Source organism: Ammospiza nelsoni, chromosome W, assembly GCF_027579445.1.
Source record: "Ammospiza nelsoni isolate bAmmNel1 chromosome W, bAmmNel1.pri, whole genome shotgun sequence".
Lineage (NCBI taxonomy): Eukaryota > Metazoa > Chordata > Aves > Passeriformes > Passerellidae > Ammospiza > Ammospiza nelsoni.
This window is the reverse complement of record NC_080668.1, coordinates 16,225,533-16,251,027: the sequence shown is the minus strand read 5'-3', so window position 1 is coordinate 16,251,027 and position 25,495 is coordinate 16,225,533. Positions and strand designations below refer to the sequence as shown.

The 25,495-nt window shown below is 44.2% G+C and overlaps 1 protein-coding gene across 1 annotated transcript in view; it reads left to right on the top strand.

The window, feature by feature from the left end:
* The first annotated feature begins 9,766 nt into the window (after positions 1-9,766).
* LOC132086143 (uncharacterized) overlaps positions 9,767-25,495 on the top strand; it is a 36,271-nt gene continuing 20,542 nt past the window's right edge. The window contains 3 exon segments of the mRNA XM_059491609.1: positions 9,767-9,856; positions 15,819-15,958; positions 16,879-16,996. Coding sequence (XP_059347592.1) covers positions 9,767-9,856; positions 15,819-15,958; positions 16,879-16,996 — 348 coding nt within the window.

The window sequence follows — 25,495 nt, the reverse complement described above, 5'->3', positions numbered from 1 at the left end:
CCTTATCTCTGTCCTTCCACAGAAGCAGTTTCTTTGAGCATAGGCTTTTTGCGAGAACAGGCAGTCAGACTAAACAGCTATGTTTGCGAGCTACAGACTTAATTAAAAGATGTACATTTCACCTAAATCAAAATTGATTTCTACTCTGGAAAATTTCCACTCTGTCTCACCTGCCTATCAGTTTTCCACTTTATGGGCCATCTCACCTGCTGGGACCCACCTAGATGTCAGATCATCTTGTTATCCCAAACATGGTCTCATTACTTAGTGCACTATTACCGCGACCTGTGTGGGTCGCAGTTGGTGAGAGAGAGACGGTGAATCTTGTATCTTGATCAGAAGGCTGAATTTATTAATATATGATATAATACATTATAATTATACTAAAAAGAATATAGAGAGAGGTTTGCAGAGCAGCTAGCTAAGCTGAGAAGAGATAGAAAAGAACCCACAACAAAGTTGTGGCCAAGGACTCAGTCCCCTGGCTTGAACTGGTGATTGGCTCTTAATTATAAACATAGAAAATGAGCCAATCAAGGTGAATCCTATTGCATTCCACAGCAGCTGATAATAATTGTTTACCTTCTCTTCGGGGCCTCTGGCTCCCGAAGACACAGAAATATGAAAGGAAGGATTTCTGTGGAGAAATGTCTGCGACATCTCACCTTTCTAAATTGTATAAAAATAAAAGAAAAATGCTGATGTGGAATGAACAGGAAATTCCTTCACCTATAAAATATAGAATACTAATAATTCACTAAAACAATCCTACAGTATAAGAAAATTGCAAGAAACAATGCAAAGAGAATTCAAGTCCATGCAGCTGAGTTTCAGGAACAGTCCATCAGCTGAAGTTGTTTCTTTTGGACATCTGAGAGTCCTTTTTGGTCCTGAAAACAACTTGCTGCAAAAGGAGTTCCATCAATAGTTAAATAGTTATCAAAAACCATTGACAGTCTTAATACAATTTGAAACAATTTGAAACAACTTGAACAATTTTGAAATGTCCTTTCTGGCCTTTCAGTGCTTCAGCGCTTCAGAGCTGCTGCCCTCTTTTTTTTTTTTTTTTTTTTTTTTTTTTTTTTTTTTTTTTTTTTTTTTTTTTTTTTGATCGAAAAGCAAAAGAGCAGTAGCCGAGCAGAGCAATGCCAGAGAAGGAAAGGCCCTGGGGGCCCTGGCCCATACTGGACCAGGAACCCCAAAACTGGCTCACACAGGGGGACCCGGACCGGTAGGACAAACCAGAACCCCTAGAAACACAAGGAGGCCAAATGATGGCCCTGGCCCAGGAACCTCCTGAGCCAAACGGCCCAGGCCAAACCCATGAGGAAGGCTGTGCATTCCCGCAGGCCTGAACCTTGTTGCTAGCACAATGGCAGCACGGGTAGTGAGACGCTTCCTTTCCCCTAAACCACTGAGGCATGCCAGCAGCAGGGAAATAGAAGCTGCCCCGAGAATCTTCATCTCGGGTCTAGGAATGTTTGTTTCCCACAGCATCACGGCACCACCCCCACTGGGCTGGGGACCAAAGGCAAAACTTTCGGGAGCCCCCTCCCCCTCGCCGCTAGGGCACAAGAGAGGCGGCGGCCTCCATGGGACAATCCCCGAAAAACCACCCCCCAAACCGCCGAGCTTGAAAGCCGGCAGCCGGACTGCCACAACAGTGAGCTGGCGGGCAGCCCCTGCTCCACTGAAGGAGAGACCAGCCTCCAGGGCGGCTGCTGGGACGTCCGGTGGAAGCAGCGGGGACGGAGCCGGAACCGGGGGGGGAACCGCGCTGAGCGTGGGATCAGCCGCGGGCTGCTTCGAGGGTCCCGCAGGTTCAACTCCGTTTTCTGCTGCTGACTCTGGGGTCCTCTGCGGAGGCGCAGTCGCAGTCGCCGTCACAGTGCAAACCGGCAGCAGCGGAGCTGGGAGAGACAGCGGAGCGTCGCCGTTGCTTAGCAACAGGTCAATCGACGGAAGTGCTGTCTCTTCGGCCTTCTCCGACACAGGCTCTGGCGGGGGCAGGGAGGCCGGTGAAACCGCGGGCGGGACCTCCTGGAGAGGCGGAGACGGGATCTCCTGGAGTGACGGCTCTAGCAGGGCCGTGGAGGAAACCTCGGAGACCGGTGCCGCCCCCGTTTCTGAAGGCGGAGTCTGAGAGGCCGGCGCTGGCTTGAGCGGCCGCTCCCATCCCCCCGGAGAGAGACAAGGGGGGGAAGGAGAACACTCCATCTGAGCATGCTCCGGAGCAAGAGTAAAAAAAACTTCTTCGCGCCGCGAAGTTTCAGCCCCCCCCGCCGCGAAGCAGGGGGGGGGGAAAAGCCCAAAGTCGTCACCCACGGGGTCTTCTGCCAAGGGTGGTGGAAACGGAGCTTGGCCATAACAGTTAGATATCCATTGAAAACAAGCTGCTCTGCGCTTCAGGACTGGGAAAAGCTTTATAAATGCTGAGTAGATGGAAGGCAACACGCGTCCCTCCAGGTAGACGCACTGGATAATCGAGTCCATGCACTCCCAGACAGAAACATCCAAAGCATACAGAATATCAGTAAAGAACCCAAAAAGCTTTGCCCATCGAAAGAACCCATAGATATCTGTTTTTGACAAAAAGCAACCATCTTCTCTGCACCAATAGTTCCAGAGGGCAATAAGCTTTTCCTCTGAAGAGGAGAATTGAATCTCTTCTGGCAAGGCATGTGTTTGCCATACGAACAGCCACAAGCTACGAAGGGCTGGTTCATCAGGGATAGAAAAGTGAACAGTACCTTTTGAAAGAGTCCAGCTTGCTCTGGCCAGCTCCACAGGTCTGCTGCTCTTTTCCATCATCTTTCCTGATCGTTTTCCAGAAGAAAGATTCTCTTTGTGGTCAGCCTTGGCTGTGAACTCTGTCCAAATCTTCAGTTCTTCAGCTCCTGGCTTGAATCCACTTTCTGAGGTCACTTCAAAGCAACCATCAAATGCTACACATACAGGATTTTTACCCAGTGCAGCAATTTTGCTCCTCTGGTCTTATCAGATTAATTTTTGCTCTTACACGAGGGGTCACCAGATATTACCGCGACCTGTGTGGGTCGCAGTTGGTGAGAGAGAGACGGTGAATCTTGTATCTTGATCAGAAGGCTGAATTTATTAATATATGATATAATACATTATAATTATACTAAAAAGAATATAGAGAGAGGTTTGCAGAGCAGCTAGCTAAGCTGAGAAGAGATAGAAAAGAACCCACAACAAAGTTGTGGCCAAGGACTCAGTCCCCTGGCTTGAACTGGTGATTGGCTCTTAATTATAAACATAGAAAATGAGCCAATCAAGGTGAATCCTATTGCATTCCACAGCAGCTGATAATAATTGTTTACCTTCTCTTCGGGGCCTCTGGCTCCCGAAGACACAGAAATATGAAAGGAAGGATTTCTGTGGAGAAATGTCTGCGACAGTGCACAGTGCCAAGTCACACACCAAGGAGACGTGTTTTACTTTTTTATTCTAGTTGGGGCAAAGTAGGGAGCTGTGTGGTAACCCCCAAAAGGCTGGCTCCCCAATCATCAAAACGTTACCTTATATATACATTTTAACAAAAAAAGGCATCAGTATTTTTTGTTACATAATTTTTTTATTAATTAGCACTCAAACTTCTATTTGCTAGTTGTATCTCTTGCTTCTCATGCTAATTAGTCTGCACGTGCAGTTCTTCCTTCCATTTGAGTCAGGGGTCCATTTTGAGTAAGTGGCCAATGGGTCGGTGGTTGTGATCTCCCCTGACGGAATTACCTTTCCCCCACTTACTGCTCAGTTCTGCTGACTTGACTCCTGGTGGCTCTCATCCAGACAGCCCATTCATCTTGGGATTGTCTTCCCTTTTCCTTAAAACAAAAGATTAGCCAAGCATACAATGTTCACAATGCAACTGCTTAATCACAACTGTCTAGCTATAGCTACTGATTAACAACTAAAGAAAAATTGCAAAGTTTGATTCAAATCTTGAGGAGCTTGATATCATTTCCCTCCCTAGAGGCTATGAGATTTGTCCTTATGACAAGGCTTGTAAGCCTCACTACTTTTCTTAGCTATTATCATGTGAACTCCTACTGTTGATTGTATAATTAATTTTTGACACAACTTAAGGTAATACAAACAATGATAATGACAATAAGTCTTGCAATTATAGTTTTAAGCAAACTTGCCAACCATCCAGTAATGGAGAATCCAAAACTATGTAACATTTCATTTAACTCTTCATTGAGTTCCTCAAGTCTCTACTTGACTTAGCTACTTGTTTTTTGTTTTTTTTCAGTTTGACAGTCTAAAACTTTTGTAACACTAGAGATGTGTACACAACAGTCTTTATCATTAGAATTTAAATATCCATACACTCCATGTTCTTGTAATAATAATAATAAGCCTTAAGGTAACCTGTTCTATAAACTCATTTTTGAGGTTGCCTGTTATGCCCTAAGATTTTGCTTTTTATTTTTTTTTTCATATATTTCTACCTCCATAAACTATTATTGTATAGTTATATAGTTTCATAGCTTCTTCAGTACTTTTCCAGTACTTTGTTAGACAAACACATTCTAGGCAAACACATTTCTGGAATCCTACTCTAATCTTGCTTCTACAGTGAACCAAGGCCATTCTACTTTCCCATGTATGTAGACAAAAAAATGTGGGACTAGAACCAAGCGGGGGAGGCTTCAGTAGGAGGCCAAACCAAGGGGGGAATTACTTCCTTAACTGTACTTCTAATTGGGGATGCTTGTCAATTAAGCTAATTTGCTAAACTTATAATAAATGTTATAACCCTATATCATATGTGCATTTTAGTGTGCATTCTGCTGTGTATTTTTGCCATAAGAGCACCTGAATGACTTTCAATAAACAGTAACCACTTTTTATCCTTTTAAACTTGTTTGGCTTCTGATTTCAGGGTGGATAAAGGCATCAACTGGTGCTGAGCATTCAAGTCTTACAATTCTTCTCTAGTGGTATTTGCTAAGACCTCTACTTGTCCAGTTAAATTATACAACCACATGCAATTTGGGAAAGACCTAATGTGTGGACTGAATATGGATTCTAATACCCACCCTACTACAGTTCTGGCTGAAGGGTGTCTCCAAGGACTATTATTTCCTCTTTATTCTTTCCCATAATTTTTGCTTCCAAAGGCCTTTTTCTTTCTAAGGGGCATGAAGTCAACATTCTTAAAGTACATCTTTTTACTTTCCCCCATAAAGGTAGATGGATCATCCATGTCCTACCATCATTTACCCAGACTGTATATCCCATTGATGGAATGTTGTTGATTTTACATGTAATGGGGGTATTTTTCATAGCCATATTCATCCAAGTATCTTTTATTGTTGTGGAATAATTCCTGCACAAACATCCTAATCTTAAAGCACCTACTATTGGTCTGACTCTTTGGATTTCTATTTTGGAAGTTGAACACACTCTGGGAGAAGAACCTTTTCCTGATATCCAAACGAAACCTCCCCTGACTCAGCTTCATGCCGTTTCCTCTAGTCCTGTCACTGGTCACCAAAGAGAAGAGATCAGTACCCACCCCTCCGCTTCCCCTTGTGAGGGTGTTGAAGACCACAATGAGGTCTACCCTCAGTCTCCTCCAGGCTGAATGAATCAAGTGATCTCAGCTGCTCTTCATATGACTTCCCCTCCAGGCCCTTCACCATCTTCGTGGCCCAGGACATGGTTGGCCCTCCTGGCTGCCAGGACACTGCTGACTCATATCCAACTTTGCATCAACCAGGACCCCCAGGTCCCTTTCTGCAGTACTGCCCTCCAGCCTCTCGTTCACCAGTCTATACACACAACCCAGGTTGCCCTTTCCCAGGTGCAGAATCCAGCACTTGCCATTGTTAAACTTCATACAACTGGTGATCGCCCACATCTCATTTGTTCAGGTCTCCCTGCAGGGCCTCCCTGCCTTCAAGGGAGTCAGCAGCTCCTCCCAATTTAGTGTTTTTGGCAAATTTACCTAGTATTCCTTCGACTCTTGAGTCCAAGACATTAAGGAAGATGTTGAAGTGTTGCGGTGTAAAGCAATATCCTGTCCCGGTTCCTCCCTCAGGTGTGCCAACCTCTCCCTTCCCCTCCCCCTTGCCCCCTTCCTAAGTGCTGTCCGTCAAGCTCTACATTCCAGCAAGGGTGTCGTGTGATTGGCAGAAGTTCAAAAAATACTTCTCAGACCTGGGGTCATTGGCCTGTCTAAGTGTCATTGTCCCCTGAGACCCGCCTCCTCCCACCTGATTGGTGGCTCACCTATCCTTTCCCTTCCCCCTCCCCCTGGGCTTAAAAAGACCTTGAGACCATGCGGCCGGGATTCTTTTGGGAGCTGTTACCAAGATTCAGAGCTCTGTGACCTTGGAATAAAACTCTGGATTTAAGCCTCCGGCAGAATCCTCTCCTTTTCCTCTTCACCATTGCCTGAACCCTTTCCACCAGAGGTAAACTGAATTTCTACCAAGCCTGGACTTGTTCTGAGTGCCTAACTGCAACTTCCAGCCAGCCAAAGATGTCTCTGAGGTGAAATACCACAGCTGCCGCCTTTGATCCAGCAGCAAGGGCCTGACAAGCCCAGGCATGTTCCACCCAGTAATTTTGGGATTTTATTCCAATATTGAAGATCACCGGGCCAAGGATGGAGTCCTGTGGAATGCCACTAGTGACCCATCCCCAGTCTGATGTTACCCCATTCACTATAACCCTTTGTGCCCAACCCATGAGCCAGTTGCTCACCTGTCATGTAACATGGTTATCCAGCTGTGTGCTGCACATTTTGTGCAGAAGGATCCTGTGAGAGTGTTGGACGTTAGGACGTTAGGATTTTTTCCTTTTTTTCTTTCTCTCGCCATGTGGAGGGGCATCAAGATTGGCAGACCCTGTGAGGTTGCAAAGGAAGCCCCTTTTCTATCTCTTTTTGTCTGCTATTACCAATGTGGAGAGAGGTGAAGGAGCTCATGCCACAGCACCCCCTGCAGCTGTGGGGGAATCATTGCATGTGTCCTGCCAGGAGGCAACAGCGCCCCTGCTAGCTGTGACCATAACTACACTTAAGGGGAAAGGGCTTGACAGCCGAGAGAAGGCTGTGGTTGGGTTTCTGGTTTTGTTTGTTGTTGCTGCCATTGTTGTTGTTTGTTTGCCTTGTTAAACATATACATACTAGTAAAGAACTGTTATTCCTTTTCCCATATCTTTGCCTGAATGCCCCTAAATTTCAAAGTTATAATAATTCAGAGGAAGGGGGTCATATTTTCCATTCCAAGGGAGGTACCCACCTTTCTTGGCAGATACCTGTCTTTCAAGTCAAGACAGAGAGACAGTATCCAAAGCTTTGCTGAAGACCAAAAAGATTATATCTACTGGCTTTCCTGGATCAACTAGGTTGGTTACCCTGTCATAGAAGGAAATCAGGTTTGACAAGCAGGACTTTCATGAAGCCATGCTGGCTGTGACCAATGACTGCATTGGTCTCCCACTGTTTTTCAATACCTCCCAGAATAATTTTTTCCATGATTTTACCAGGTACTGAAGTGAGACTGACATGCCTGTAGTTTCTGGGGTCCTCCTTCTTGCCCATCTGGAAAACTGGGACAATATTATTCATCTTCCAGTCAGCTGAGACCTCTCTGGATTCCCAAGAGCACTCAAAAATCATCAAGAGAGGTTTTGCAATGACATGAGCCAGCACCTTTGGGATTCTTGGATGAATCCCATCAGGCCCCATAGATTTGTAGGGATCCAGCTGGAGCAGCAGATCCCACACAAGTTCAGGATCGACTGGGAGTTTAACATTCTTGCAGTCATAGTCCTCCTGCTCAGAGCACTGAGACACCCTTGGTCCATCATCAGTGTTGAAGACGGAGGCAAAGAATGCATTAAATATCTCTGCTTTGTCCATGTCCCTGTTTGTGAGGTGACCATCCTCATCCTGTAATGGGTCAATATTAATTTTACTCTGCCTTTTTCCATTAATATAGTTGAAAAAAACTCTCTATTTCTCCCCCATTTCTGCCCAGCTTCAATTCCAGTTGAGCTTTGGCCACATGAATTTTCTCCCTACAGTGGCAAGCAGCATCTCTGTATTCTTTTCATGTCACCTCATCTTGCTTCCACTAGGAATCCACAGATTTATTGCCAATCAAAATCATGGCAGGATAATGAGAAATAAAACTGTCTTAGATTACAATATGGGGTGTAACCAAACTATGTATTCTACACCCATCTACATTTTTCCTGATGAACTGTTAATGGTGGGTAATGTTTCTTTTTCTTCACACCAATGACTCAGCCCTGATAACTCCCTCCGTGAAAGCAGCAGCACAATCCCACACATCCCGAGGGGGTTGTCTCTGTTAATGGGCCATCATGAACACAATGGCACCAGCAGAATAGATGGCTGCAATGACCATTAAGGACTCCAAAAATATCCTATGACTCATAGGACTGCATCATTCCCTTGTGAAACTCCCCTCCCTGAGGGTGGTACTGAACATTCCCACCTAGATTTGAGTGTATATAATCTGGGGGTTTGGGGACTGGAAACACAACCACCACTGGACAGATCCAGAGGAGGACCAGAACTTCACAGGAGAACCTGACCTTCCACAGGACCACCACTTTTGACTATACTGCAACCATCACTTCAGCAGGACTGCAACCACTGCTTACTCAGACTGTGACCAGCAGCCTGACCAACAGGGTGCCAGGTTGTACTCTGACTTTGTGGTTTTAAGCCAGCTTCTCTGTATCATTGCATTTGATGTAACCTTTCTATTAAATTGTAACTCCAACCTGAAATATCTCTCAAGGTATTTGTATGGGGTTCATTTCTCTCACTGGTTTACTTTCAAACCAACAAAAAACAAAACCTAAAAACACCTTCGTCCCACCCCTCCCTCTTTCCCACGCTCTTTTTCCCTTCAGCGGTGCAGGGAAACAGGGAATGGGGGTTACAGTCAGTTCATCGCATGTTGCTTTTGCCACTGCTTCCTCCTCAGGTAAGGTAAAGGAGTCTTTCCCCTGCTTCAGCATGAGTCCCTCCTATGGGAGACAGTCCTCCACAAACTTCTCCAGCATAACTGTAAGGAAACAGCAAAGTCTGACACTGCAGAAAATTCCTGGGAAGCACAGAAGAACTTAGATTACACACTATATGAGAACATGAAAGGCATCCTGTTTCTTCAAAGCCTGCAAACCTTGAGGAAACTAACAAACTGTCAGGCCGATGGATTTGTTACAGGCCTGCAACTGGGTTGCATGTGAAGGACTGGACAAATATTCTCACTGTAAAAGTGTAGGAAAGACATTTTGTGCTGTTCTTGTGAGCCAGTGAAGGCTTCCTAAAGATAAGGAAACCCCGTAGTTCTCTCAAGGAAGACACCAAGGCTGTCGCCATGGTGACGTGATGAAGGAGAGAAAGTTAAAAGATACGGACTCTAGCTGGCTCACAGAATGACGTGGCTCCTTGTTCACCTATTGAGAACTTTGTTTCTTTCTTATGACCACTGGTCAGTGAATGCGTCTATTAAGTAAATGTAAATATCTTTAAAAACTATAAAAGCAACATGTTGCTATAATAAATCTCTCTTATGCACCCTTCTGATGGAGTCTTGGTACTTTGCACTGTGTCGTGCTCTATAGCGACATATAAGTACTATCTTAACTCTGCAATAAGCAGATTCATTTTGCTCTCAGTTTGTGAGTCTTACATTCATACACTACAAATGGCTACTGATTTTACAGGGACTTCATTACTACTGACATGATCCAGTCCGGTGGCGTACCTCAACCGAATCAAACGTGTGTTCAGCTGATCACCAAGGAGCTCCTTTCATTGCTGGCTATAGAACAGGTCAGCCTTTTGCAAATGGTTGGGCCGCATTTCTTATAATGGGGCAAGGCACAACGAAATCCCCAAAACTGCATAAAGACTGTATGTTGTGTATCCCCAGGGAATAGGATTATAAACTCCAACCCCAAAGCCTCATCCAATTACCTATTTGGGTCAAACATTTTTGTTCCTGGTATCCATCAGATGGTTCCTATGATCTTACTTGCTGGCAAAAGATTGAATGTTTACAAATCCGCCAAATTTCTCATCATGATGTCCACCCTGATTATATTATTTCTTGGCATATGGTATACTCGGCTTTGCAACAATTCAAGGAAGCAGATCGCATCCTTGTGGATGATCCGCCTGCATCGCTGTCAGATACTGTTGTTTTTATTAATGAAACATCACCTGAGGATAATGATCCAGAGAAAAAAGGATCTGTTTAATCCTGGTCCTATTGTTTCTGGACAAAAACTAGATCTATATCCTCCTTTAGCCCCAGTGCATGCTATGGCAGCAGCTGCTCCTAGCACAGAAGAAATACTACAAACAGCATGCAAAAAAGGCTGCAGCAAATACTTCACATATTCCACCACCATCTTATACCTCGTGAGACAGAGTAAAGATCCATTTTGAATTAGGTGAAGTGTCTAGGAGAGGTGAAAAGTCTGTGAGGCCAAAGCTGAAGGGAAAAACTGCAGGGCAGAGACAGTGAGGAGACAGAGAAAAAAACAGAAAACGACCACAAGGTCGATCTGCCCCCGACCTAGGAATTCTTTTGATAAAGAACTGGCGATACATGTCACGCGGAATGAATATGTATGAACCTATTGTGAAACTGTATGCATATGTATTTGAGAGGGGGATAAAAGGAGACCTGAAATCCTCAGAGGTACACATGCCTTTTGAGGAGTTTTCTCTGCATGTGTCCGGCGCCGTAAATAAACATACCGAGCTTTACAACTTTTATAAAGTTGTGAGGTTTCTTCTTTTCTCTGCAAAACACTCGTCCTCTTCCTCTAGTGACTATGATGAGGAAAGAATACCACCCGTAGGACCTGTGACAGAAAGGTTTATATATAGATGGCAAAGGCTAGCATTGGAGGAGGGCAATATTGAATTTGTTCAAGCAATGTCTGTTGTATACAGTGATCAAAACCCACATCACAAACAATTGTCATATGAGATGGTAAAGGAACTGAGGAAATTGGTGAAAGAAAATCGTTTACATTCCTCCATTACTATGAATTTATTGGATGCAATTGCAGAAGGACATACTATGTTACCAGTGGATTGGAAATCTCTTTTTAAGACAATTTTGACAGGAGAACCATACTCTCTCTGGTAGAGGGAATTTGTAGATTTGGCTCAAATTCAGGCACTGAATAATGGTAATCAACAACCACCCCTTAATTGTCGGGAGTTTAGTTCAAGCATGGCTTAAAGAAAAAGGCCACGAAGCCATGCAGCTGAGAGAAAAGTAACAGGTAGCTGTGAAGCAGTTTCAAAGCAGTTTCCAGCCTGACTTCTATAAACAATTAGTCTCTCTCAGGCATCCTTGCATAAACAATAAAGTTCTCAGGCAGTCTTCCCATAACAAAGGTAACATCCTCTCTGGGAAAAGATGGCACCCTGGGAACAGTTATGGAAGTTTTGGGAACCGTTCGTATCACAGTGAGAACACTGATTTTGTTTGATGTAAACAATCAACGGTATTGTAAAACAAAAGGAGTGGTTAGAGTTTTCTCTGTTAGCCTATCATAAAGCTGTATTTTGGAATATGCATGAAGTTAATTAACACTATTATTTAAAGTGACTGATCGATCAATAAATTCGGAGTTCGATGCATTATAGGATGGTCGTTCTCCCCCTCACTTCAACACTTAATATCACTGCCTCACAGTTCTCTGGCACAGATGTATATGCTACTGTTCAGGCTCGATTAAGAGTCCCACCCCAAGCGTGGGATCAGTCTACTGTTATTGCCATAAGGGCACTAGGAAAGGTACCTGATACAAAAAAGTTGGAGTCTGGTTTTGCTGCTGTGAGGCAGGGGCCTCAGGAACCATATATTACCTTTATTGATCAATTACAATCTGCTGTTAGATGGCAAATTGACATGCAGGAAGCAGCTGATGCTGTCTTAGAATCTCTTGCTTATGAAAATGCTAACAATAACTGTAATAAAGCCCTAGACCTGATTCATAATTGTTCTAATGTTAAACTTTCTGAATTATATCAAGGCATGCACTAATATCAGCTCAGAACAATTTAAAGCAGAACTAATTGCGACTGTGTTAGCCCAACAGCTGGAAGTGGCCAGAGCCTGACAGGATATGATCCAGCAGTCACACATCTCCCTATTCCTGCAGCAGAATTGGACAATCTGTTCAGGGATTCACTGCCATTTCAAATTGCTCTTGAAGACTTAAATGGACAATTTTTTCACACGATGACTCGACATGACCTGCTACAATCCTTCAAGGAACTCTCCTTTCAACAATGACGACTACAAATGAAAACTCCAATCCCTGAGTCAAAGACTGTTTTCACTGATGAATCAGGAAAGACACACAAAGCCATCATCCTGTGGAGAAATGATAAGGAAAAGTGGGAACATTCAGTAACTGTGGAAGATCAGACAGCTACAGAAGCTGAGCTGGGTAGCACTGCAAACCTCCTGGCCCTGGTACAGTGGAAGTTGTGCAAGAGATAAACTCAAGACAGCAACAAGAAGTAAAGACACCACATCTGACTGCTTTGATGCAAGAGGATGTCAGCAAGGACACTGCTGGAGCAAGGGGATGTTAGCAAGGACTTGAAAACCAAAAAGATTATGTTGCTAAGGGAACAAGGGCAAGGGGGTCTGAGTGGAAAATTTTGTGCGCAAGTTGGAGAACTATAAATACTGGTAATCAGTGTAATAAACTGGCTTTGCTTGCACAGCATGGTCCGTCTCTCTCAATTGCTGTAAATAGTGTACCCATGTGAGGAACGACAATTCGCCTAGCTGGTGTCTGGCAGCAAGCCCCACAGAACTGGAAGTGCTGCTGAGAGGAAGCAGGAGTCTGGCTGGCATCAATCCCTTTTGATTTTGAAGGTGAGCTCTGGGGAACATGGGCAGTAATATGTCCTCAGAAGAAAAACATGTTTTTAAACTTATGTCTAAACTTTTAGAGAAGCATGGGAAATCAGTTGCTTCTCACTCTCTTAAGCTGATTTTACGCTGGACGGAATCACAAGTCTGTAGGAATGTGCCCCCTGTTGACGGAGTGACCAAATTATTCTTTGTCTGCTTAAAATGGCAAAAAACCCAGAAGTTTCTCTCCTCAATTTGGTAAAAATACACCTCATAGGACCTTTGGGACTTCACCTCAGACCTGGGGCTGTCCGATTGGACAGAGGCCAAGAGGTCCCGCCTAGGTAATTCACTAGAAAAAGACGAGAACAAAGGAAATAATCACTTTTGTGGAGTGTTTTAGCAGGAGCAAGGACCTCTTGACCGTGGCTAGGTTTTTCTCTGTAAGAGTTTTGTTATTTTGCCTTTTATTAAAACTTTTCCTGTTTCCAACACTACCTCAGAAGCCATCCTGCTAATTTTATGCCATTCCAGGTAGCAGAGCTATCTCAGGTGTAATGGGTTTCTCTTAGAGCTCATAAGACCTGGCTCAAAGAGTAACATATTACACGTCAAAGGGTTAAATGCCAGCACTACTTTTACAGTGAAGTTATGGGATGAAGTGGAGGTGAAAATCTGGGATTGGGCAAAAATAGCAGTCGGCTTGTTACCTCTTTAGAGAGCTGTTTTAGAAACCTGTAAAGCCCAGGAAGGTGCCAGGAAAGTATTGTGAGAAACAACTGCTCACTTCTCAAAAGGTTTATTAAAACCTTAAGAATAATTGCAACAAAAGGACTAAAGAAGGAAAAAATTATAGCGCTGGGAGCCTCTCCACCTTGTGGCTGGTAGCCACGTGGCTGGCTTCTCCATAAAATGGCTGCTCTACCTTTTATACCTTTGGTGTTGCAGCACATAACCCTAGCTCCTCCCTAAGTCTGTCAGTTAACTCTTCGTCACTCTCCATTGGTGTAGACTGCTTTCTTGTAACTTGATTGAAGGTCAGGTGTTGCTATGCCATGCCTCTCAGTAACAAGCCTGCCCCTCCCCCAAATGCCTGGATTACCAAGACCATCCCAGCATAACAATGCTGGGGGGGACACATTGCAGTAACATAACTATACATCTATATAACTTCTCCTAACATACTTATAATGTTCACTCTTTAATTGTGAGACCATACCATCTCATTACCCATCTATAACAGGATTGTCTCCAGCTGCCCCTTCGGCAACACGGACTTCTTGCCAGGGCACTGCAGAAGAGTCTTTAATGCCCTCTGCGCCCCTCGATTTCTGCAGAAGAACAAGCCTCTAATATCCCGGTATGCGCCCCTGAAATGCAATTTACTGCTTTTGATGGGGATTCGGATTTTGAGGACAATTCCTTTGATCTTGGACCTGTTGACACAGAGAAGGATCCTGATTTATATCCCCCTAATCTGCATAACAATTGGTGCCAGCTGTGGCACCAAGCATTAGAAGCAGGTCATTTAGACATTGCATAAACTGTTGTGGCTCCCATGATTGATCATGGTCAGAGACACCCTCCGTGGGGTGTTTTGCTTTTTTCAGTCATTATAGAATTGTGGCACACGATAATGGAATAGGGTATTACTTCTCCTTATTTTACTAATATGCTTTCCACTCTTCTCATGTCCTATGCTATGACTCCTCATGATTTAGAATCACTTTCCCAGCTGCTGCTTTTGCCAATGCATTATGTATTGTGGAAGACAAAGTGGAAAAAGCTTTTAAAGCAAGACTTTTAACCTCATCACTCTGGGATAGATCCCATATGGTCCCACAGATTTATAAAAATCCAAGCATCTCAGCAGTTCTCTGACTGCCTCCTCCTGGATAATAGGGGGACCATTCTTGCTCCCTGATGCCATCTATCAACCCAGCAGGACAGTTGTCCTGAGGACAAAACGTCTTCCCACTAAAGATGGAGGCAAAGAAGGCATCAAGCACTTCTGCCTTCTCTCCATCTGCAGTTACTAAATTCCCTCCCGCATCCAGTAGAGAACAAAGGTTGGTCTTACCCTTCCTCTTGCTGTTAATACATTTGTAAAACGTTTTTTATTATCCTTCAAAAAAGTTACCAAATTAAGTTCTAACTGAGCTTTGGCCTCTAATTATTTTTTTCTACAAGCTATTGCAACCCCCTTAAATACTTCCTTAGAGACCTGACCCTCCTTCCAAAGATGATACATCCTCTTTTTATTCCTAAGCTCCTTAAAAACCTCGTTGCCCATCCAGGCTGGACATTTGCTTCATCAGCTTATCTTTCAGCACACAAGAACAGTCTGTTCCTGTGCCCTCAAGATCTATGTTTTGAAGCATGCCCACCTTTCCTGGACTCCTTTGTTTTTAAGGGCTGCTTCCCAAGGAACTCTATTAATAAGTCTCCTAAATAGGCCAAAGTCTGCCCTCCATAAGTCCAATGTAAAAGTCTTATTGATGTTCCTCCTCATTTCACCAAATATTAAGAACTCCATAATTTCACGATCACTATGCCCCAAACAGCCTACAACCACCACATCTCCCACCAGACCATCTCTATTTTCAAACAATAGGTCTAACATAGTCTCTCCCCTGGTGGGCTCACTCACCAGCTGCGACAAAAAGTTGTCCTCCACACACTCCAAGAACTTCCTGGACTGCCTTTTTTCTGCTGTATTAAGTTCCTAGCAGATGTCTAGCAGGTTAAAGTCATCTACAAGAACAAGGGCTAGTGATCCAGAAATGTCCCCAGCTGCTTGTAGAATAAGTTTTCCACCTCTTCTTCCTGGCTGTATGGACAATAACAGACTCCCAGCAGGATGTCAGCCTTGTTCATCTTCCCCTTAATTCTTACCCATAGGCATTCAACTTCACTGTCACTAGTTTCAATACCCATGGCATCAAAAACCTCCCTAATATAAAGGGCCACGCCTCCACCTTTTCTCCCAATCCCGTCTCTTCTGAAGAGCTTGTAGCCATCCAGTGCAGCTCTCCAGTTCTGTGAGTCGTCCCACCACGTTTCCGTGATGGTGACTTGTTGCAGACATCTTTTTCACTAAAAATCCTTTCTTTAGGATTTTCCCTTCTGGGAAGCTGAGGCCCCAGAAAAAGAATGTAAACAATGGTTATCTGCTGCTGTGGAATGCAACAGGTGGATCCATGATTGGTGTCCTGTGGATATTTGGATTTACTGACCACTCACGGCAGAGCTGGCTCTTTCTCTCTGCTGAGACACAGATCTTTGTTATTCATTCTATTCTATTCTTAGCTTAGCCTTCTGAGAACTTTTCCTTTTATTTATTTTAGTATAGTTATAATGTAATATATATAATAATCATAAAATAATAAATCAAGCCTTCTGCTCATGGAGTCAACATTCTCGTCTCTTGCTTCACCTGCAAACCCCTGTGACCATGGTCACAGTGACTGCATCATAGCTTTGCTGCTGCACCATGGCTTCCTGCTCTTCTTGTTTGTTACCCATGGTGTGTTCATTAGTACACATGCACTTCAGCTGGGCTGCTGATTTCACCCCTAACTCTGGCCTACCACCCTTGGGCCTGCTTCTAGAAAGCCCAGTTCCATCCTCTTCCCCCTTCAAACCTGGTTTAAAGCCCTCTCAATGAGTTCTGCCAGTGCATGAGCTAAAATCCTTCTGCCCTTAACACAGAGATGAAGTCCATCCAGTTCCAGCCGGCCAGGTGCTGTAAAGGTTGCCCCATGATCAAAGAACCCAAAATTCTGCTGATGACACCAACCCTTGAGCCACTTGTCGATAATGTAGGCTCTCCTATTCCTTCCATCATTTGTCTTTGCAACCAAAGGGACTGAGCAGAACACCACCTGCACTCCTGCCCGATCAATCACTTGACCCAGTGCCCTGAAGTCCCTTTTAACTGCGCTGATGCTCCTCTTTTCAGCCTCATCACTGTCAGCCTGGAGTATGAGCAGTGGATAATAATCAGAGGGCCAAATCAGCCCAGGGAGTCTCTCAGTATTTTCCCATACCTGGGCCCCAGGGAGGCAACAGACCTCTCTGTGGGATGGGTCCGGTCGACATATGGGACCCTCTGTCTTGGTTTGGAAAGACATGTGCCTGCTAAGGAAGGCAGGACCCTCCCCTGTATTGGAGAAAATTAAACTCCCTTCTCCGAATTACTATAAATTTTAAATTAAGGAGCTCTCAGGCAACAAAAATTATGGTAGCAGGAAATAACAGTTCTTTAATAGGGAAGAAAATAAAAGGATAAAATAAGCAATGCAGTAAACTAAAACAATACTGACAGAGTCAGAACACAACCTGACACCCTGTTGGTCAGGGTGTTGGTAGCAGTCTAATTGGAAATGTGGCTGCAGTCCTCTTGGAGTGTCAGGTGTGGTTCTGCTGGAGCAGGGATCCTGTAGAAAAGGGTGTAGTCTTCCTCTGACAATCCAGTAGAAGAAGAGGCAGCTGCTGTTCCTCTGGGAAATCCAGTGGAGAAGCTGTGTTGGTATTCCAGAATCTCCAGATTATATCTGGGTAACAATGCTTGGCTCCTCCTTCTGGGCAGAGCATCTCACAATGAGATGCTATAGTTCTTATCAGTCATGTAGTGACATTCAATAACCTGTTATCAGCAGATGTCCCCTCCCGAATGAGTGATTGTGATCACTCAGAGAGAGATAAGGAAAACTGCCCACTTGACAAAAGACAACTGCCATACAGATGGTAATAGAACACATCTTGCCTTGCCATCTGGAACAGCCTCTGTTCCCCTCAGAAGGGAGTCTCCTTCTACGACTACCCTTCTTTTCTTTTTAATGCTAGAGGTGGTGATCCATCTGACAGATGACACGTAATTGGGAGGGTCTCCAGGCAGATTATTTTCTTCTACATCATCTGGCTGACCCTCTAGATCCAGGACCTCATACCTATTCTGAAGTGGCACCTGGGTAGGTGTTGGGGGTCGGGAGAAGTTTTCATTACTGCCCTGAGTAGGAACCCACTTCCACTCCCCTTCATCCACATAGGTATCGTCCTATTGTCTGATGGTGGGAGGCATGGGAGTCCTCTGACTGGTACCACTGATAAGTTCAAACACTTTGAACATAAAGGGGTCTGGACAATCTTTTTTGGAGGGTTCTATTTGGCTATGTACACTTACTAACTGCAGCTTTAGATAATTTAAAAACCATTGCTAAAAAAAAATCCAAAACCAACCAACAAAAACACAACAAACATAAAACCCTACTATCAGGAGGAAACCTGTAACCCTGTGTGGTGGTTTGACCAGAAAGAAGGGGGAATTCTGGGATGTTGTGGTCAAACCAATGGGTGCTTGGATTTTGATATTGGCACCTGGGGTAGCCAGTGGGTTTTAGGACACACCTCCGAGAACACCCAGGGGTTAAAAGCAGAGCTTCGGCCCTGGGAGGCTCTCTTGGGACTTCGAGGGACCGAGGTCGGAGCTCTCCCCTGTTCAGCCGCTGCCGCTGGGCGGGGGAGGGGCAGCCATGCGGTAGGCCTGGGCCTGGACAGACATGGGAGTGAGGAGGCCCTGGAGGATGGAAGGGTGGAGGAAGAGCCCCAAGAGACATCGGACAGCCTTTCCCCCCCCCCCCCCCCCCCCCCGGAGACAGATAGAGAGAGAGAGAGAGAGAGTGCAGTCTGTGTCGTTACCTTGAAATTCAGTAAATATGTGCTGGCAGCAGGCAGCCCAGCTGAGGAGATGGGGGGGGGGGGTGCAGCCAGGAGTCCAGCCGCCTGGAGGAGTTTTTAACCCCTTTTGGACAATGAAAACCCTACAGAACATTAACCCTTCCTAGACGTGTGATAAGAGTGGAGGAGGACGAAGGAAATGAACGAGTGATGGGGGTCTGGACCAGAGAGAGAGAGAGTGAGAGATGTTGAAAGAAGGGAGAAGATGGAGTGGCATTTTATGCTGGACTCTTTTGTGTAGCCATGGACAGAGCTATGTTTCCGTGAGATACAGAGACTGAGTCCAGGGGAAGAAATGTCCCAGTGCCAGAGAAGATTCAGTGTGGGTACCCCTCGGCCCCAGGGGGTATATAAAATATGGGGGGGACGGATGTCCCAAAGGTGAGAAGGTGAGATACTGTGCTTTTCTGGAACTGGACAAAGCATCCTTAAAAAAAGACAACCCTGGAAGCAGCCCTGATCCCTGTTCGGTGGTGAGAGCACCGGAACAAGGACGGAAGAGGCCACCATGACACATGGAAGGACTCCCTCTCCTCTTGAGGAGCTGAAAGTCTGAGTAATCTGAAGGGTGGTGTTGGACCTAGAATTGGTGATTTTGGAGGATGTATTGTATTGGGAATTTAGGGGGGAGGAGGGGGGAGAGTGTTTTTTTGTGAGGTTTTCATTTTCCTCGTGTTTTTTTTCTCTTTCTTTCCTCTTTTGTGTGTAGTTTAGTAATTGTTTGTGTGTAGCTTAGTTAATAAAATTTTCTTTATGTTTAAGTTTGGAGCCTGCTTTGCTTATTCCTGGTCACATCTCACAGCAGACACTGGGGAGAAGGTGTACTCATGGGGGCTCTGGCTTTGCCAGGCCCAAACCATAACACCCTGCCTGCGTGAACTGCCATGCAAACTGCTGTGCCACACCCTCAAAGACATGCCACACCCGTGTTTGCCTGCTCCTGTTCGCCATGCTCTGGGTCACTGTGCTCCCTAGACGCACCTTTTATTTACTCAGGCACTCGCTGGAGGAAAGCCCTGCCCCTGCATGGCTAACAAGAACGAGGAACTCACCTTCTCAGCTCAATGCATATCATGCTTTTATGAAAGTCCCCAATGCCAGTAAACCACAAAAGGCTTTTACATCCATAACTCAAGGGACAAAAGACCCTTATATGCAGTTTACTGATCACCTTCAAGAGGCATTAGACAAACAAGTTGCTCATCAAGAAGCTCGCAAGATTATTCTTTTAAAATTGGCAAGAGAAAATGCTAACAGTGACTGTCAAAAGGTTCTTAGGCCACTTAAAAATCCCACAATTATAGAAATGGTTGAAGCCTGTAATCATATTGGAAAGGTTGAACACAAGTTTGAAACCATGGCTGCTGCTTTTGCTGTACTTAAGGTAGCCCCTGGTTCCGTGGGGCAGAATTTTTTTGGTTGTGGAAAGCCAGGCCACCTTAAAAAAGATTGCCATGTCTTAAAGGAGCAAAACCCAAAAAAGAAAGCTTGGAGTTTGACCATGATGCCACAAAGGATGGCACTACGCTAACCAGTGTTGCTCTAAATGTGATATTGATGGCAACCAATTTTGGGAATCTTGAATCGGAGCTTGAATCTGCGCTGCGCTCAGACACACATCCCTCAGCCGAGCTCTGCAGGGGGAATGTTGCTGCCTTGCAGCCAGCACCAGCCGCAGTGCTAGCATGAATCTGCTAGCTGCCTGCACAGTAACTATTTTAGATTTCTCCGTCCATCTGATCCCCACGGGGGTTAGTGGACCTTTAGGTCAGGGATGGAATGCGTTGCTTTTGGAGCGATACTCAACCACTTTAATGGGATTGTTTGTGCTTCCAGGAGTAATAGATGCAGAATTTTTAAGGAGAAATCAAAATCATGGTCTGGACTCCCTTCTCCCCATGTACTGTAGCCCAGGGTTCTAAAATTGCCCAATTAATATTTTTTACAATGTTAATGTTTACTAACACAGTGCAGAAATGAAGGGGGGAGGAGGGTTTTGGATCCACAGGCACACCTCAAATTTTCTGGACTCAGCAGTTAACTGTTCAACATCCAACTTGTAAATGCAAACTATCATGGGAAGGACAGCATGTCACACTCACAGGCATTATTGATACAGGAGGCGATGTCACTGTCATCTCACAAGCTAAATGGCCCCCTAGATGGCCACTTACTGCAGTTCCCCAAGCACTCACTGGCACTGGGGGGAGCAGTACTAGCTTTCAAAGCAAAAATTTTATCCTAATTGTAGGTCCTGAGTGTTACAAGACTTGTGAGGGTTCCTCAGGGTGAGATAGATAGACGAGAATCTTGCTTCATGATCAGAAGGCTGGATTTATTAATTTATGATATATAACACATTATGACTATACTAAAAGGAATAGAGAGACAAGTTCAGAAGCTGCTAAGCTAAGAATAGAATAGGAATCTAAAACAAAGTTCTGTGTCCAGGCAGAAAGCAAGGACAAACTCTCCCGTGAGTGGTCAGTAAATCCAAACACTTACAGAAGACCAATCACAAATGCACCTGTTGCATTCCACAACAGCAGATAATTATTGTTTACATTCTCTTTCTGGGGCCTCAGCTTCCCAGAAGAGGAAGTCTCCTAAAGAAAGGATTTTCCACAAAAGATGTCTGTGACACCTGAGGGACATACTCCTACCATTAAGCCTTTTGTTTTGCAAATTCCCATGGTATTATGGAGCCATGACATGCTCTCACAGATGGGAGTCAGAATTGGAACTGATTTTTCATAGACGTCACTAATTTGCGCACTCCCCTAAAAGTGACCTGGAAAACTAGTGAACCGGTATGGGTAGATCAGTGGCCCCTGCAAACTGAAAAATTGCACACCTTACAAAACTTGTTCAAAGAATAATTCCAAGCAGGACATATTATCCCCTCCACAAGCCCATTGAACTCTCCTGTATTTGTCATTCAGAAAAGGAATCGTAAGTAGTATTTACTTCATAATCTCAGAAAAATAAATGCAGTTATGGAAGATATGGGAGCCCTGCAGCCAGGACTCTCATCTCCAACCATGATTCCTCAAAATTAGCACTTGAAAATTATTGATTTGAAAGATTGCTTTTTGCAATTCCTCTGCACCTAGAGGATGTACCAAAATTTGCCTTTTTAGTGTCCAGTTTAAATACGCAAGAACCTTTGCAAAGATTCCACCAGGTGGTTTTACCCCAGAGAATGAAAAACAGTCCCGCAATTTGCCAGTGGTTTGTTGCACAGGCCCTTAACCTAGTATGATAGGCAAAACCTCATGTGTTACTATATCACTATATGGATGATATTCTCATTGCAGCTGAAAAACAAGATGGTATGAAGAAAACCTTAGCCCTCACCACAGAAGCTATAAAATGTGCAGAATTGTGAATAGCTCAGGACAAGATTCAACAAATACCTCCATGGCAATATTTAGGTTGGCATATTCGATCCCAAACCATACAGCCAAAGCAATTACAAATTCAAAACAAAATTTCTACATTACATGAGGCACAAAAGTTGCTAGGGACCATTAATTGGGTGAAATACTTAAGATTTGTCTTCCCCAAGACATTTGAATTATAAAGCACAATTGGCCTTGCAAAAGGTGGCAGATGCTATTGCCCATAGGCAAGCCTCATGATGGGTGCCTGATCTCCCATTCTTACTAATCCTTTTAAATCCTTCATGACAACCACATGCTTTGCTGTTCCAGTGGGATCCTAATATAGCCAATCCTTTGCTTATCATTGAATGGATTTTTTTACCTCACCAAATGAGAAAGACAATTGTTACTCAACACGAAATGTTTGCACAGCTCATTATTAAGGCACGACAGAGATTACAAATATTGGCAGGTTGTGATTTTGAACAAACTTGTATAGCCATAACTACTGTTTACCTGCAATGGCTTTTGCAGACATCAGGACCTTTTCAGATTGCACTAGCTGATTTTTCAGGTCATATTACTTTCCATTCACCACCTCATAAATTGTTAACTACTAACTTTAATATTGTTTTAAACCTCAAGTGCAGTGAAACTCTTTTACAAGCTCTTACAGTATTTACTGGTGGCTCCTGACGATCCCATAAATCCGCTTTACTTTGGAAGGATAATGACATTGGTACATGGGCCTCCGATGTGACTGTAGTTTCTGGGTCCCCACAAATTATGGAATTACCTGCAGTTGTTCGTGCTTTCCAAAACTGGCCTAAACCTTTTAATTTACTAACAGATTCTGCTTATGTTGCAGGTATTGTTGAAAGTGCTGAAGCTGCTGTTTTGAGAGAAGTTTCTAATGCTGATCTTTTCCAGTGGTTACAGCAATTAATTTTCCTTTCAGATGCCAGACAACACCCTTATTTTGTTATGCGTGTTCGCTCTCACACAACGTTACCTGGCTTTATGGCAGAAGGAAACTGACAGGCTGATTTACTTACTTGACCTGTCCAGGTACACCCTGATGGTGTTGCACAAGCCAAACTTTGCCATTCCTTTTTTTACCAGAATGCTGCAGCTCTTTGTCGCACATTTGCTTTAAAGCGCCAACAAGCAAAAGACATTATTGCTGCTTGCCCTGATTGTCAACGTCATAATTTTGTGACAGGCTCACGTGGAATTAACCTGCATGGCCTACAAAGTATGGCAAACTGATGTCACCCACTACCATGAATTTGGTCGCTTCAAATATGTTCACTCATCCATTTACACCTTTTCAGGTGCATTATTTGCATCATGCCACGCAGGTGAAACTGCCAAAGATGTTTGCTGCCATTTTTTGACTGCTTTTGTAACTTTAGGGATTCCTCAACAGATTAAAACTGATAATGGTCCTGCTTACACTACTCAATGACTTTCTTCCTTTTCCGCCCTATGGGGGATCTCTCATATTACTGGCATCCCTCACTCCCCCCAAGGGACAAGCAATTATTGAACATGCTCATTCAAAGCTTAAGCATCTTTTATCTCAACAGAAAGGGGGAGTGCAGGGATATACACCAATGGAACGGCTACATAAAGCGCTCTATGTTTTCAATTTCTTAAATTGCCATGCTGATAGCAAAGTTCCCCCAAAAATAAAACACTTTTCTACTTCTAAGGAAACATTATTAGACATAGGGCAAGAAGCACAACTTCTTGTAAAAGACCCAGAAAGTGGAAGAATTATAGGCCCATTTCCCCTCATTACATGGGGAAGGGGTTATGCTTGTGTTTCCACAGATAACAGTCCTTGTTGGGTTCCAGCCAAGAACATCAGGCCCTTCATCAAACAACCAGCTGATCAAAATACGGAAAAGCATTAATGCCCTTGAAGAAGTGGTTTGGGTTTCCTAGAGACATCAAAGTAATAAAAGATAAATCTTCCATCCTTGGGGAACCAGTCAATCATACATCCAGAGGTGGTCAGAACTGTGCTTCCTTTTCTTTTGATAACTGTTTTCTTGCTTTAGACTGGCAACACCCAGACACCAACCAGTTTGTAACCTCTTTTGAGTGTGAACTTTCTGCAGGTCTGTTAATTTCCTTTCCCTGCTTGGCCTGTGTCCTGGTTAGGGACAAATTTTGGAGGAAATTCCCAAAGGGGTCTCCTCTAGAAAGCAAATTCAAGCAGCCCCATCCCAACCGGTTTGGGAGAAAAATCTCCTCATCTCTTTGGAGAGAAGTGGAAAAACCTATTTATTTGTGGGTGTCTTTGGTATTGTGCATCTCATAGAAGAAGAGCTGACTGTCAGCATTGTGACCCTTTAAGGAGCAGTCAGAGAAATATACCAATTAAACAGCTGGTGTGCAGACATCAATATGGTTTGCCCGGACATCAGGAATTATCAAGTGAGCAGTGGCTTGCCATTGTTAATAAATTTTGTAGTGTTAGTTCTAGCTCCTCCAGCAGCAATGGGGAGTCCTCTATCACCATTGCCTCAAGGTAATGTTCAGCTTATGCTAGCAAAGGCTTTTTTAATATTATTGCTTCCTCCTGTTACTTTTACTTGGCTGGGTAATCAGCCAAAAACAAATGTATGAATAACTTTAGCCAATTTAACAGGACAAGATATTTTATGCTTGGCTATGGCCTCTCCTGAAAACCCATTTTCTACTTGTCTTGTTGGCTTACCTTTAGACACATGGCTACATCCCCCTTTAGCTCATGTCCTTCATTTCATAAATCATGCTGATACTTGAGACCAATGGGTCCCATATCTCCCTCGTGCAGCTCTTGAGCCCCAAGAATTAGAACTTTTCGGATCTGTAAAAATTGACCTTTGTGTTAAATTTAATTATTCTGTGGCCAACCAATCTAAAGCATGGGATGTTTCTCTGAGCCAACCCATATTCAAAAATGAAAGTGCCTGGTGTAATTACATTTCCACCAAAATCTCTCACTCTATTAATGCTGTTATTGTTACCAGCAGGAGTGTTTTTTATTTGTGGAGACAGAGCTTAGGCTGCTATTCCATTGCATATTAAGGGAGGCCCCTGAAGTTTAGGGCAACTCTGGCTGTTGACACCTGTAGAAGTCCATCCGAAAATCCTTCATTTTTTGCCTCACAATTGTCATGAGAAAAGACCACCGAAGAGTTAAAACTGCTGAGCCGGTTGGGAAAGAAAGTCTCCTGCTTATCTAGTGTGTTCACAAGTGATGCTTGCAGAACACGCCATGCTGTACTCAAAGGGGGCATGCTGCCCTTTTCTGGACAATTGAACTGGACTTTCTTCCAAACTCCTGAGCTGGCTAGACTGAGCTCTGGGGTGGCTCCCCCCTGCTCCATGAGAAAACCCCTCTTGCCTGTCTTCAACCACCGTGACAGACCAACAGAGATGCGAATCCCCTCATCAAGGAAC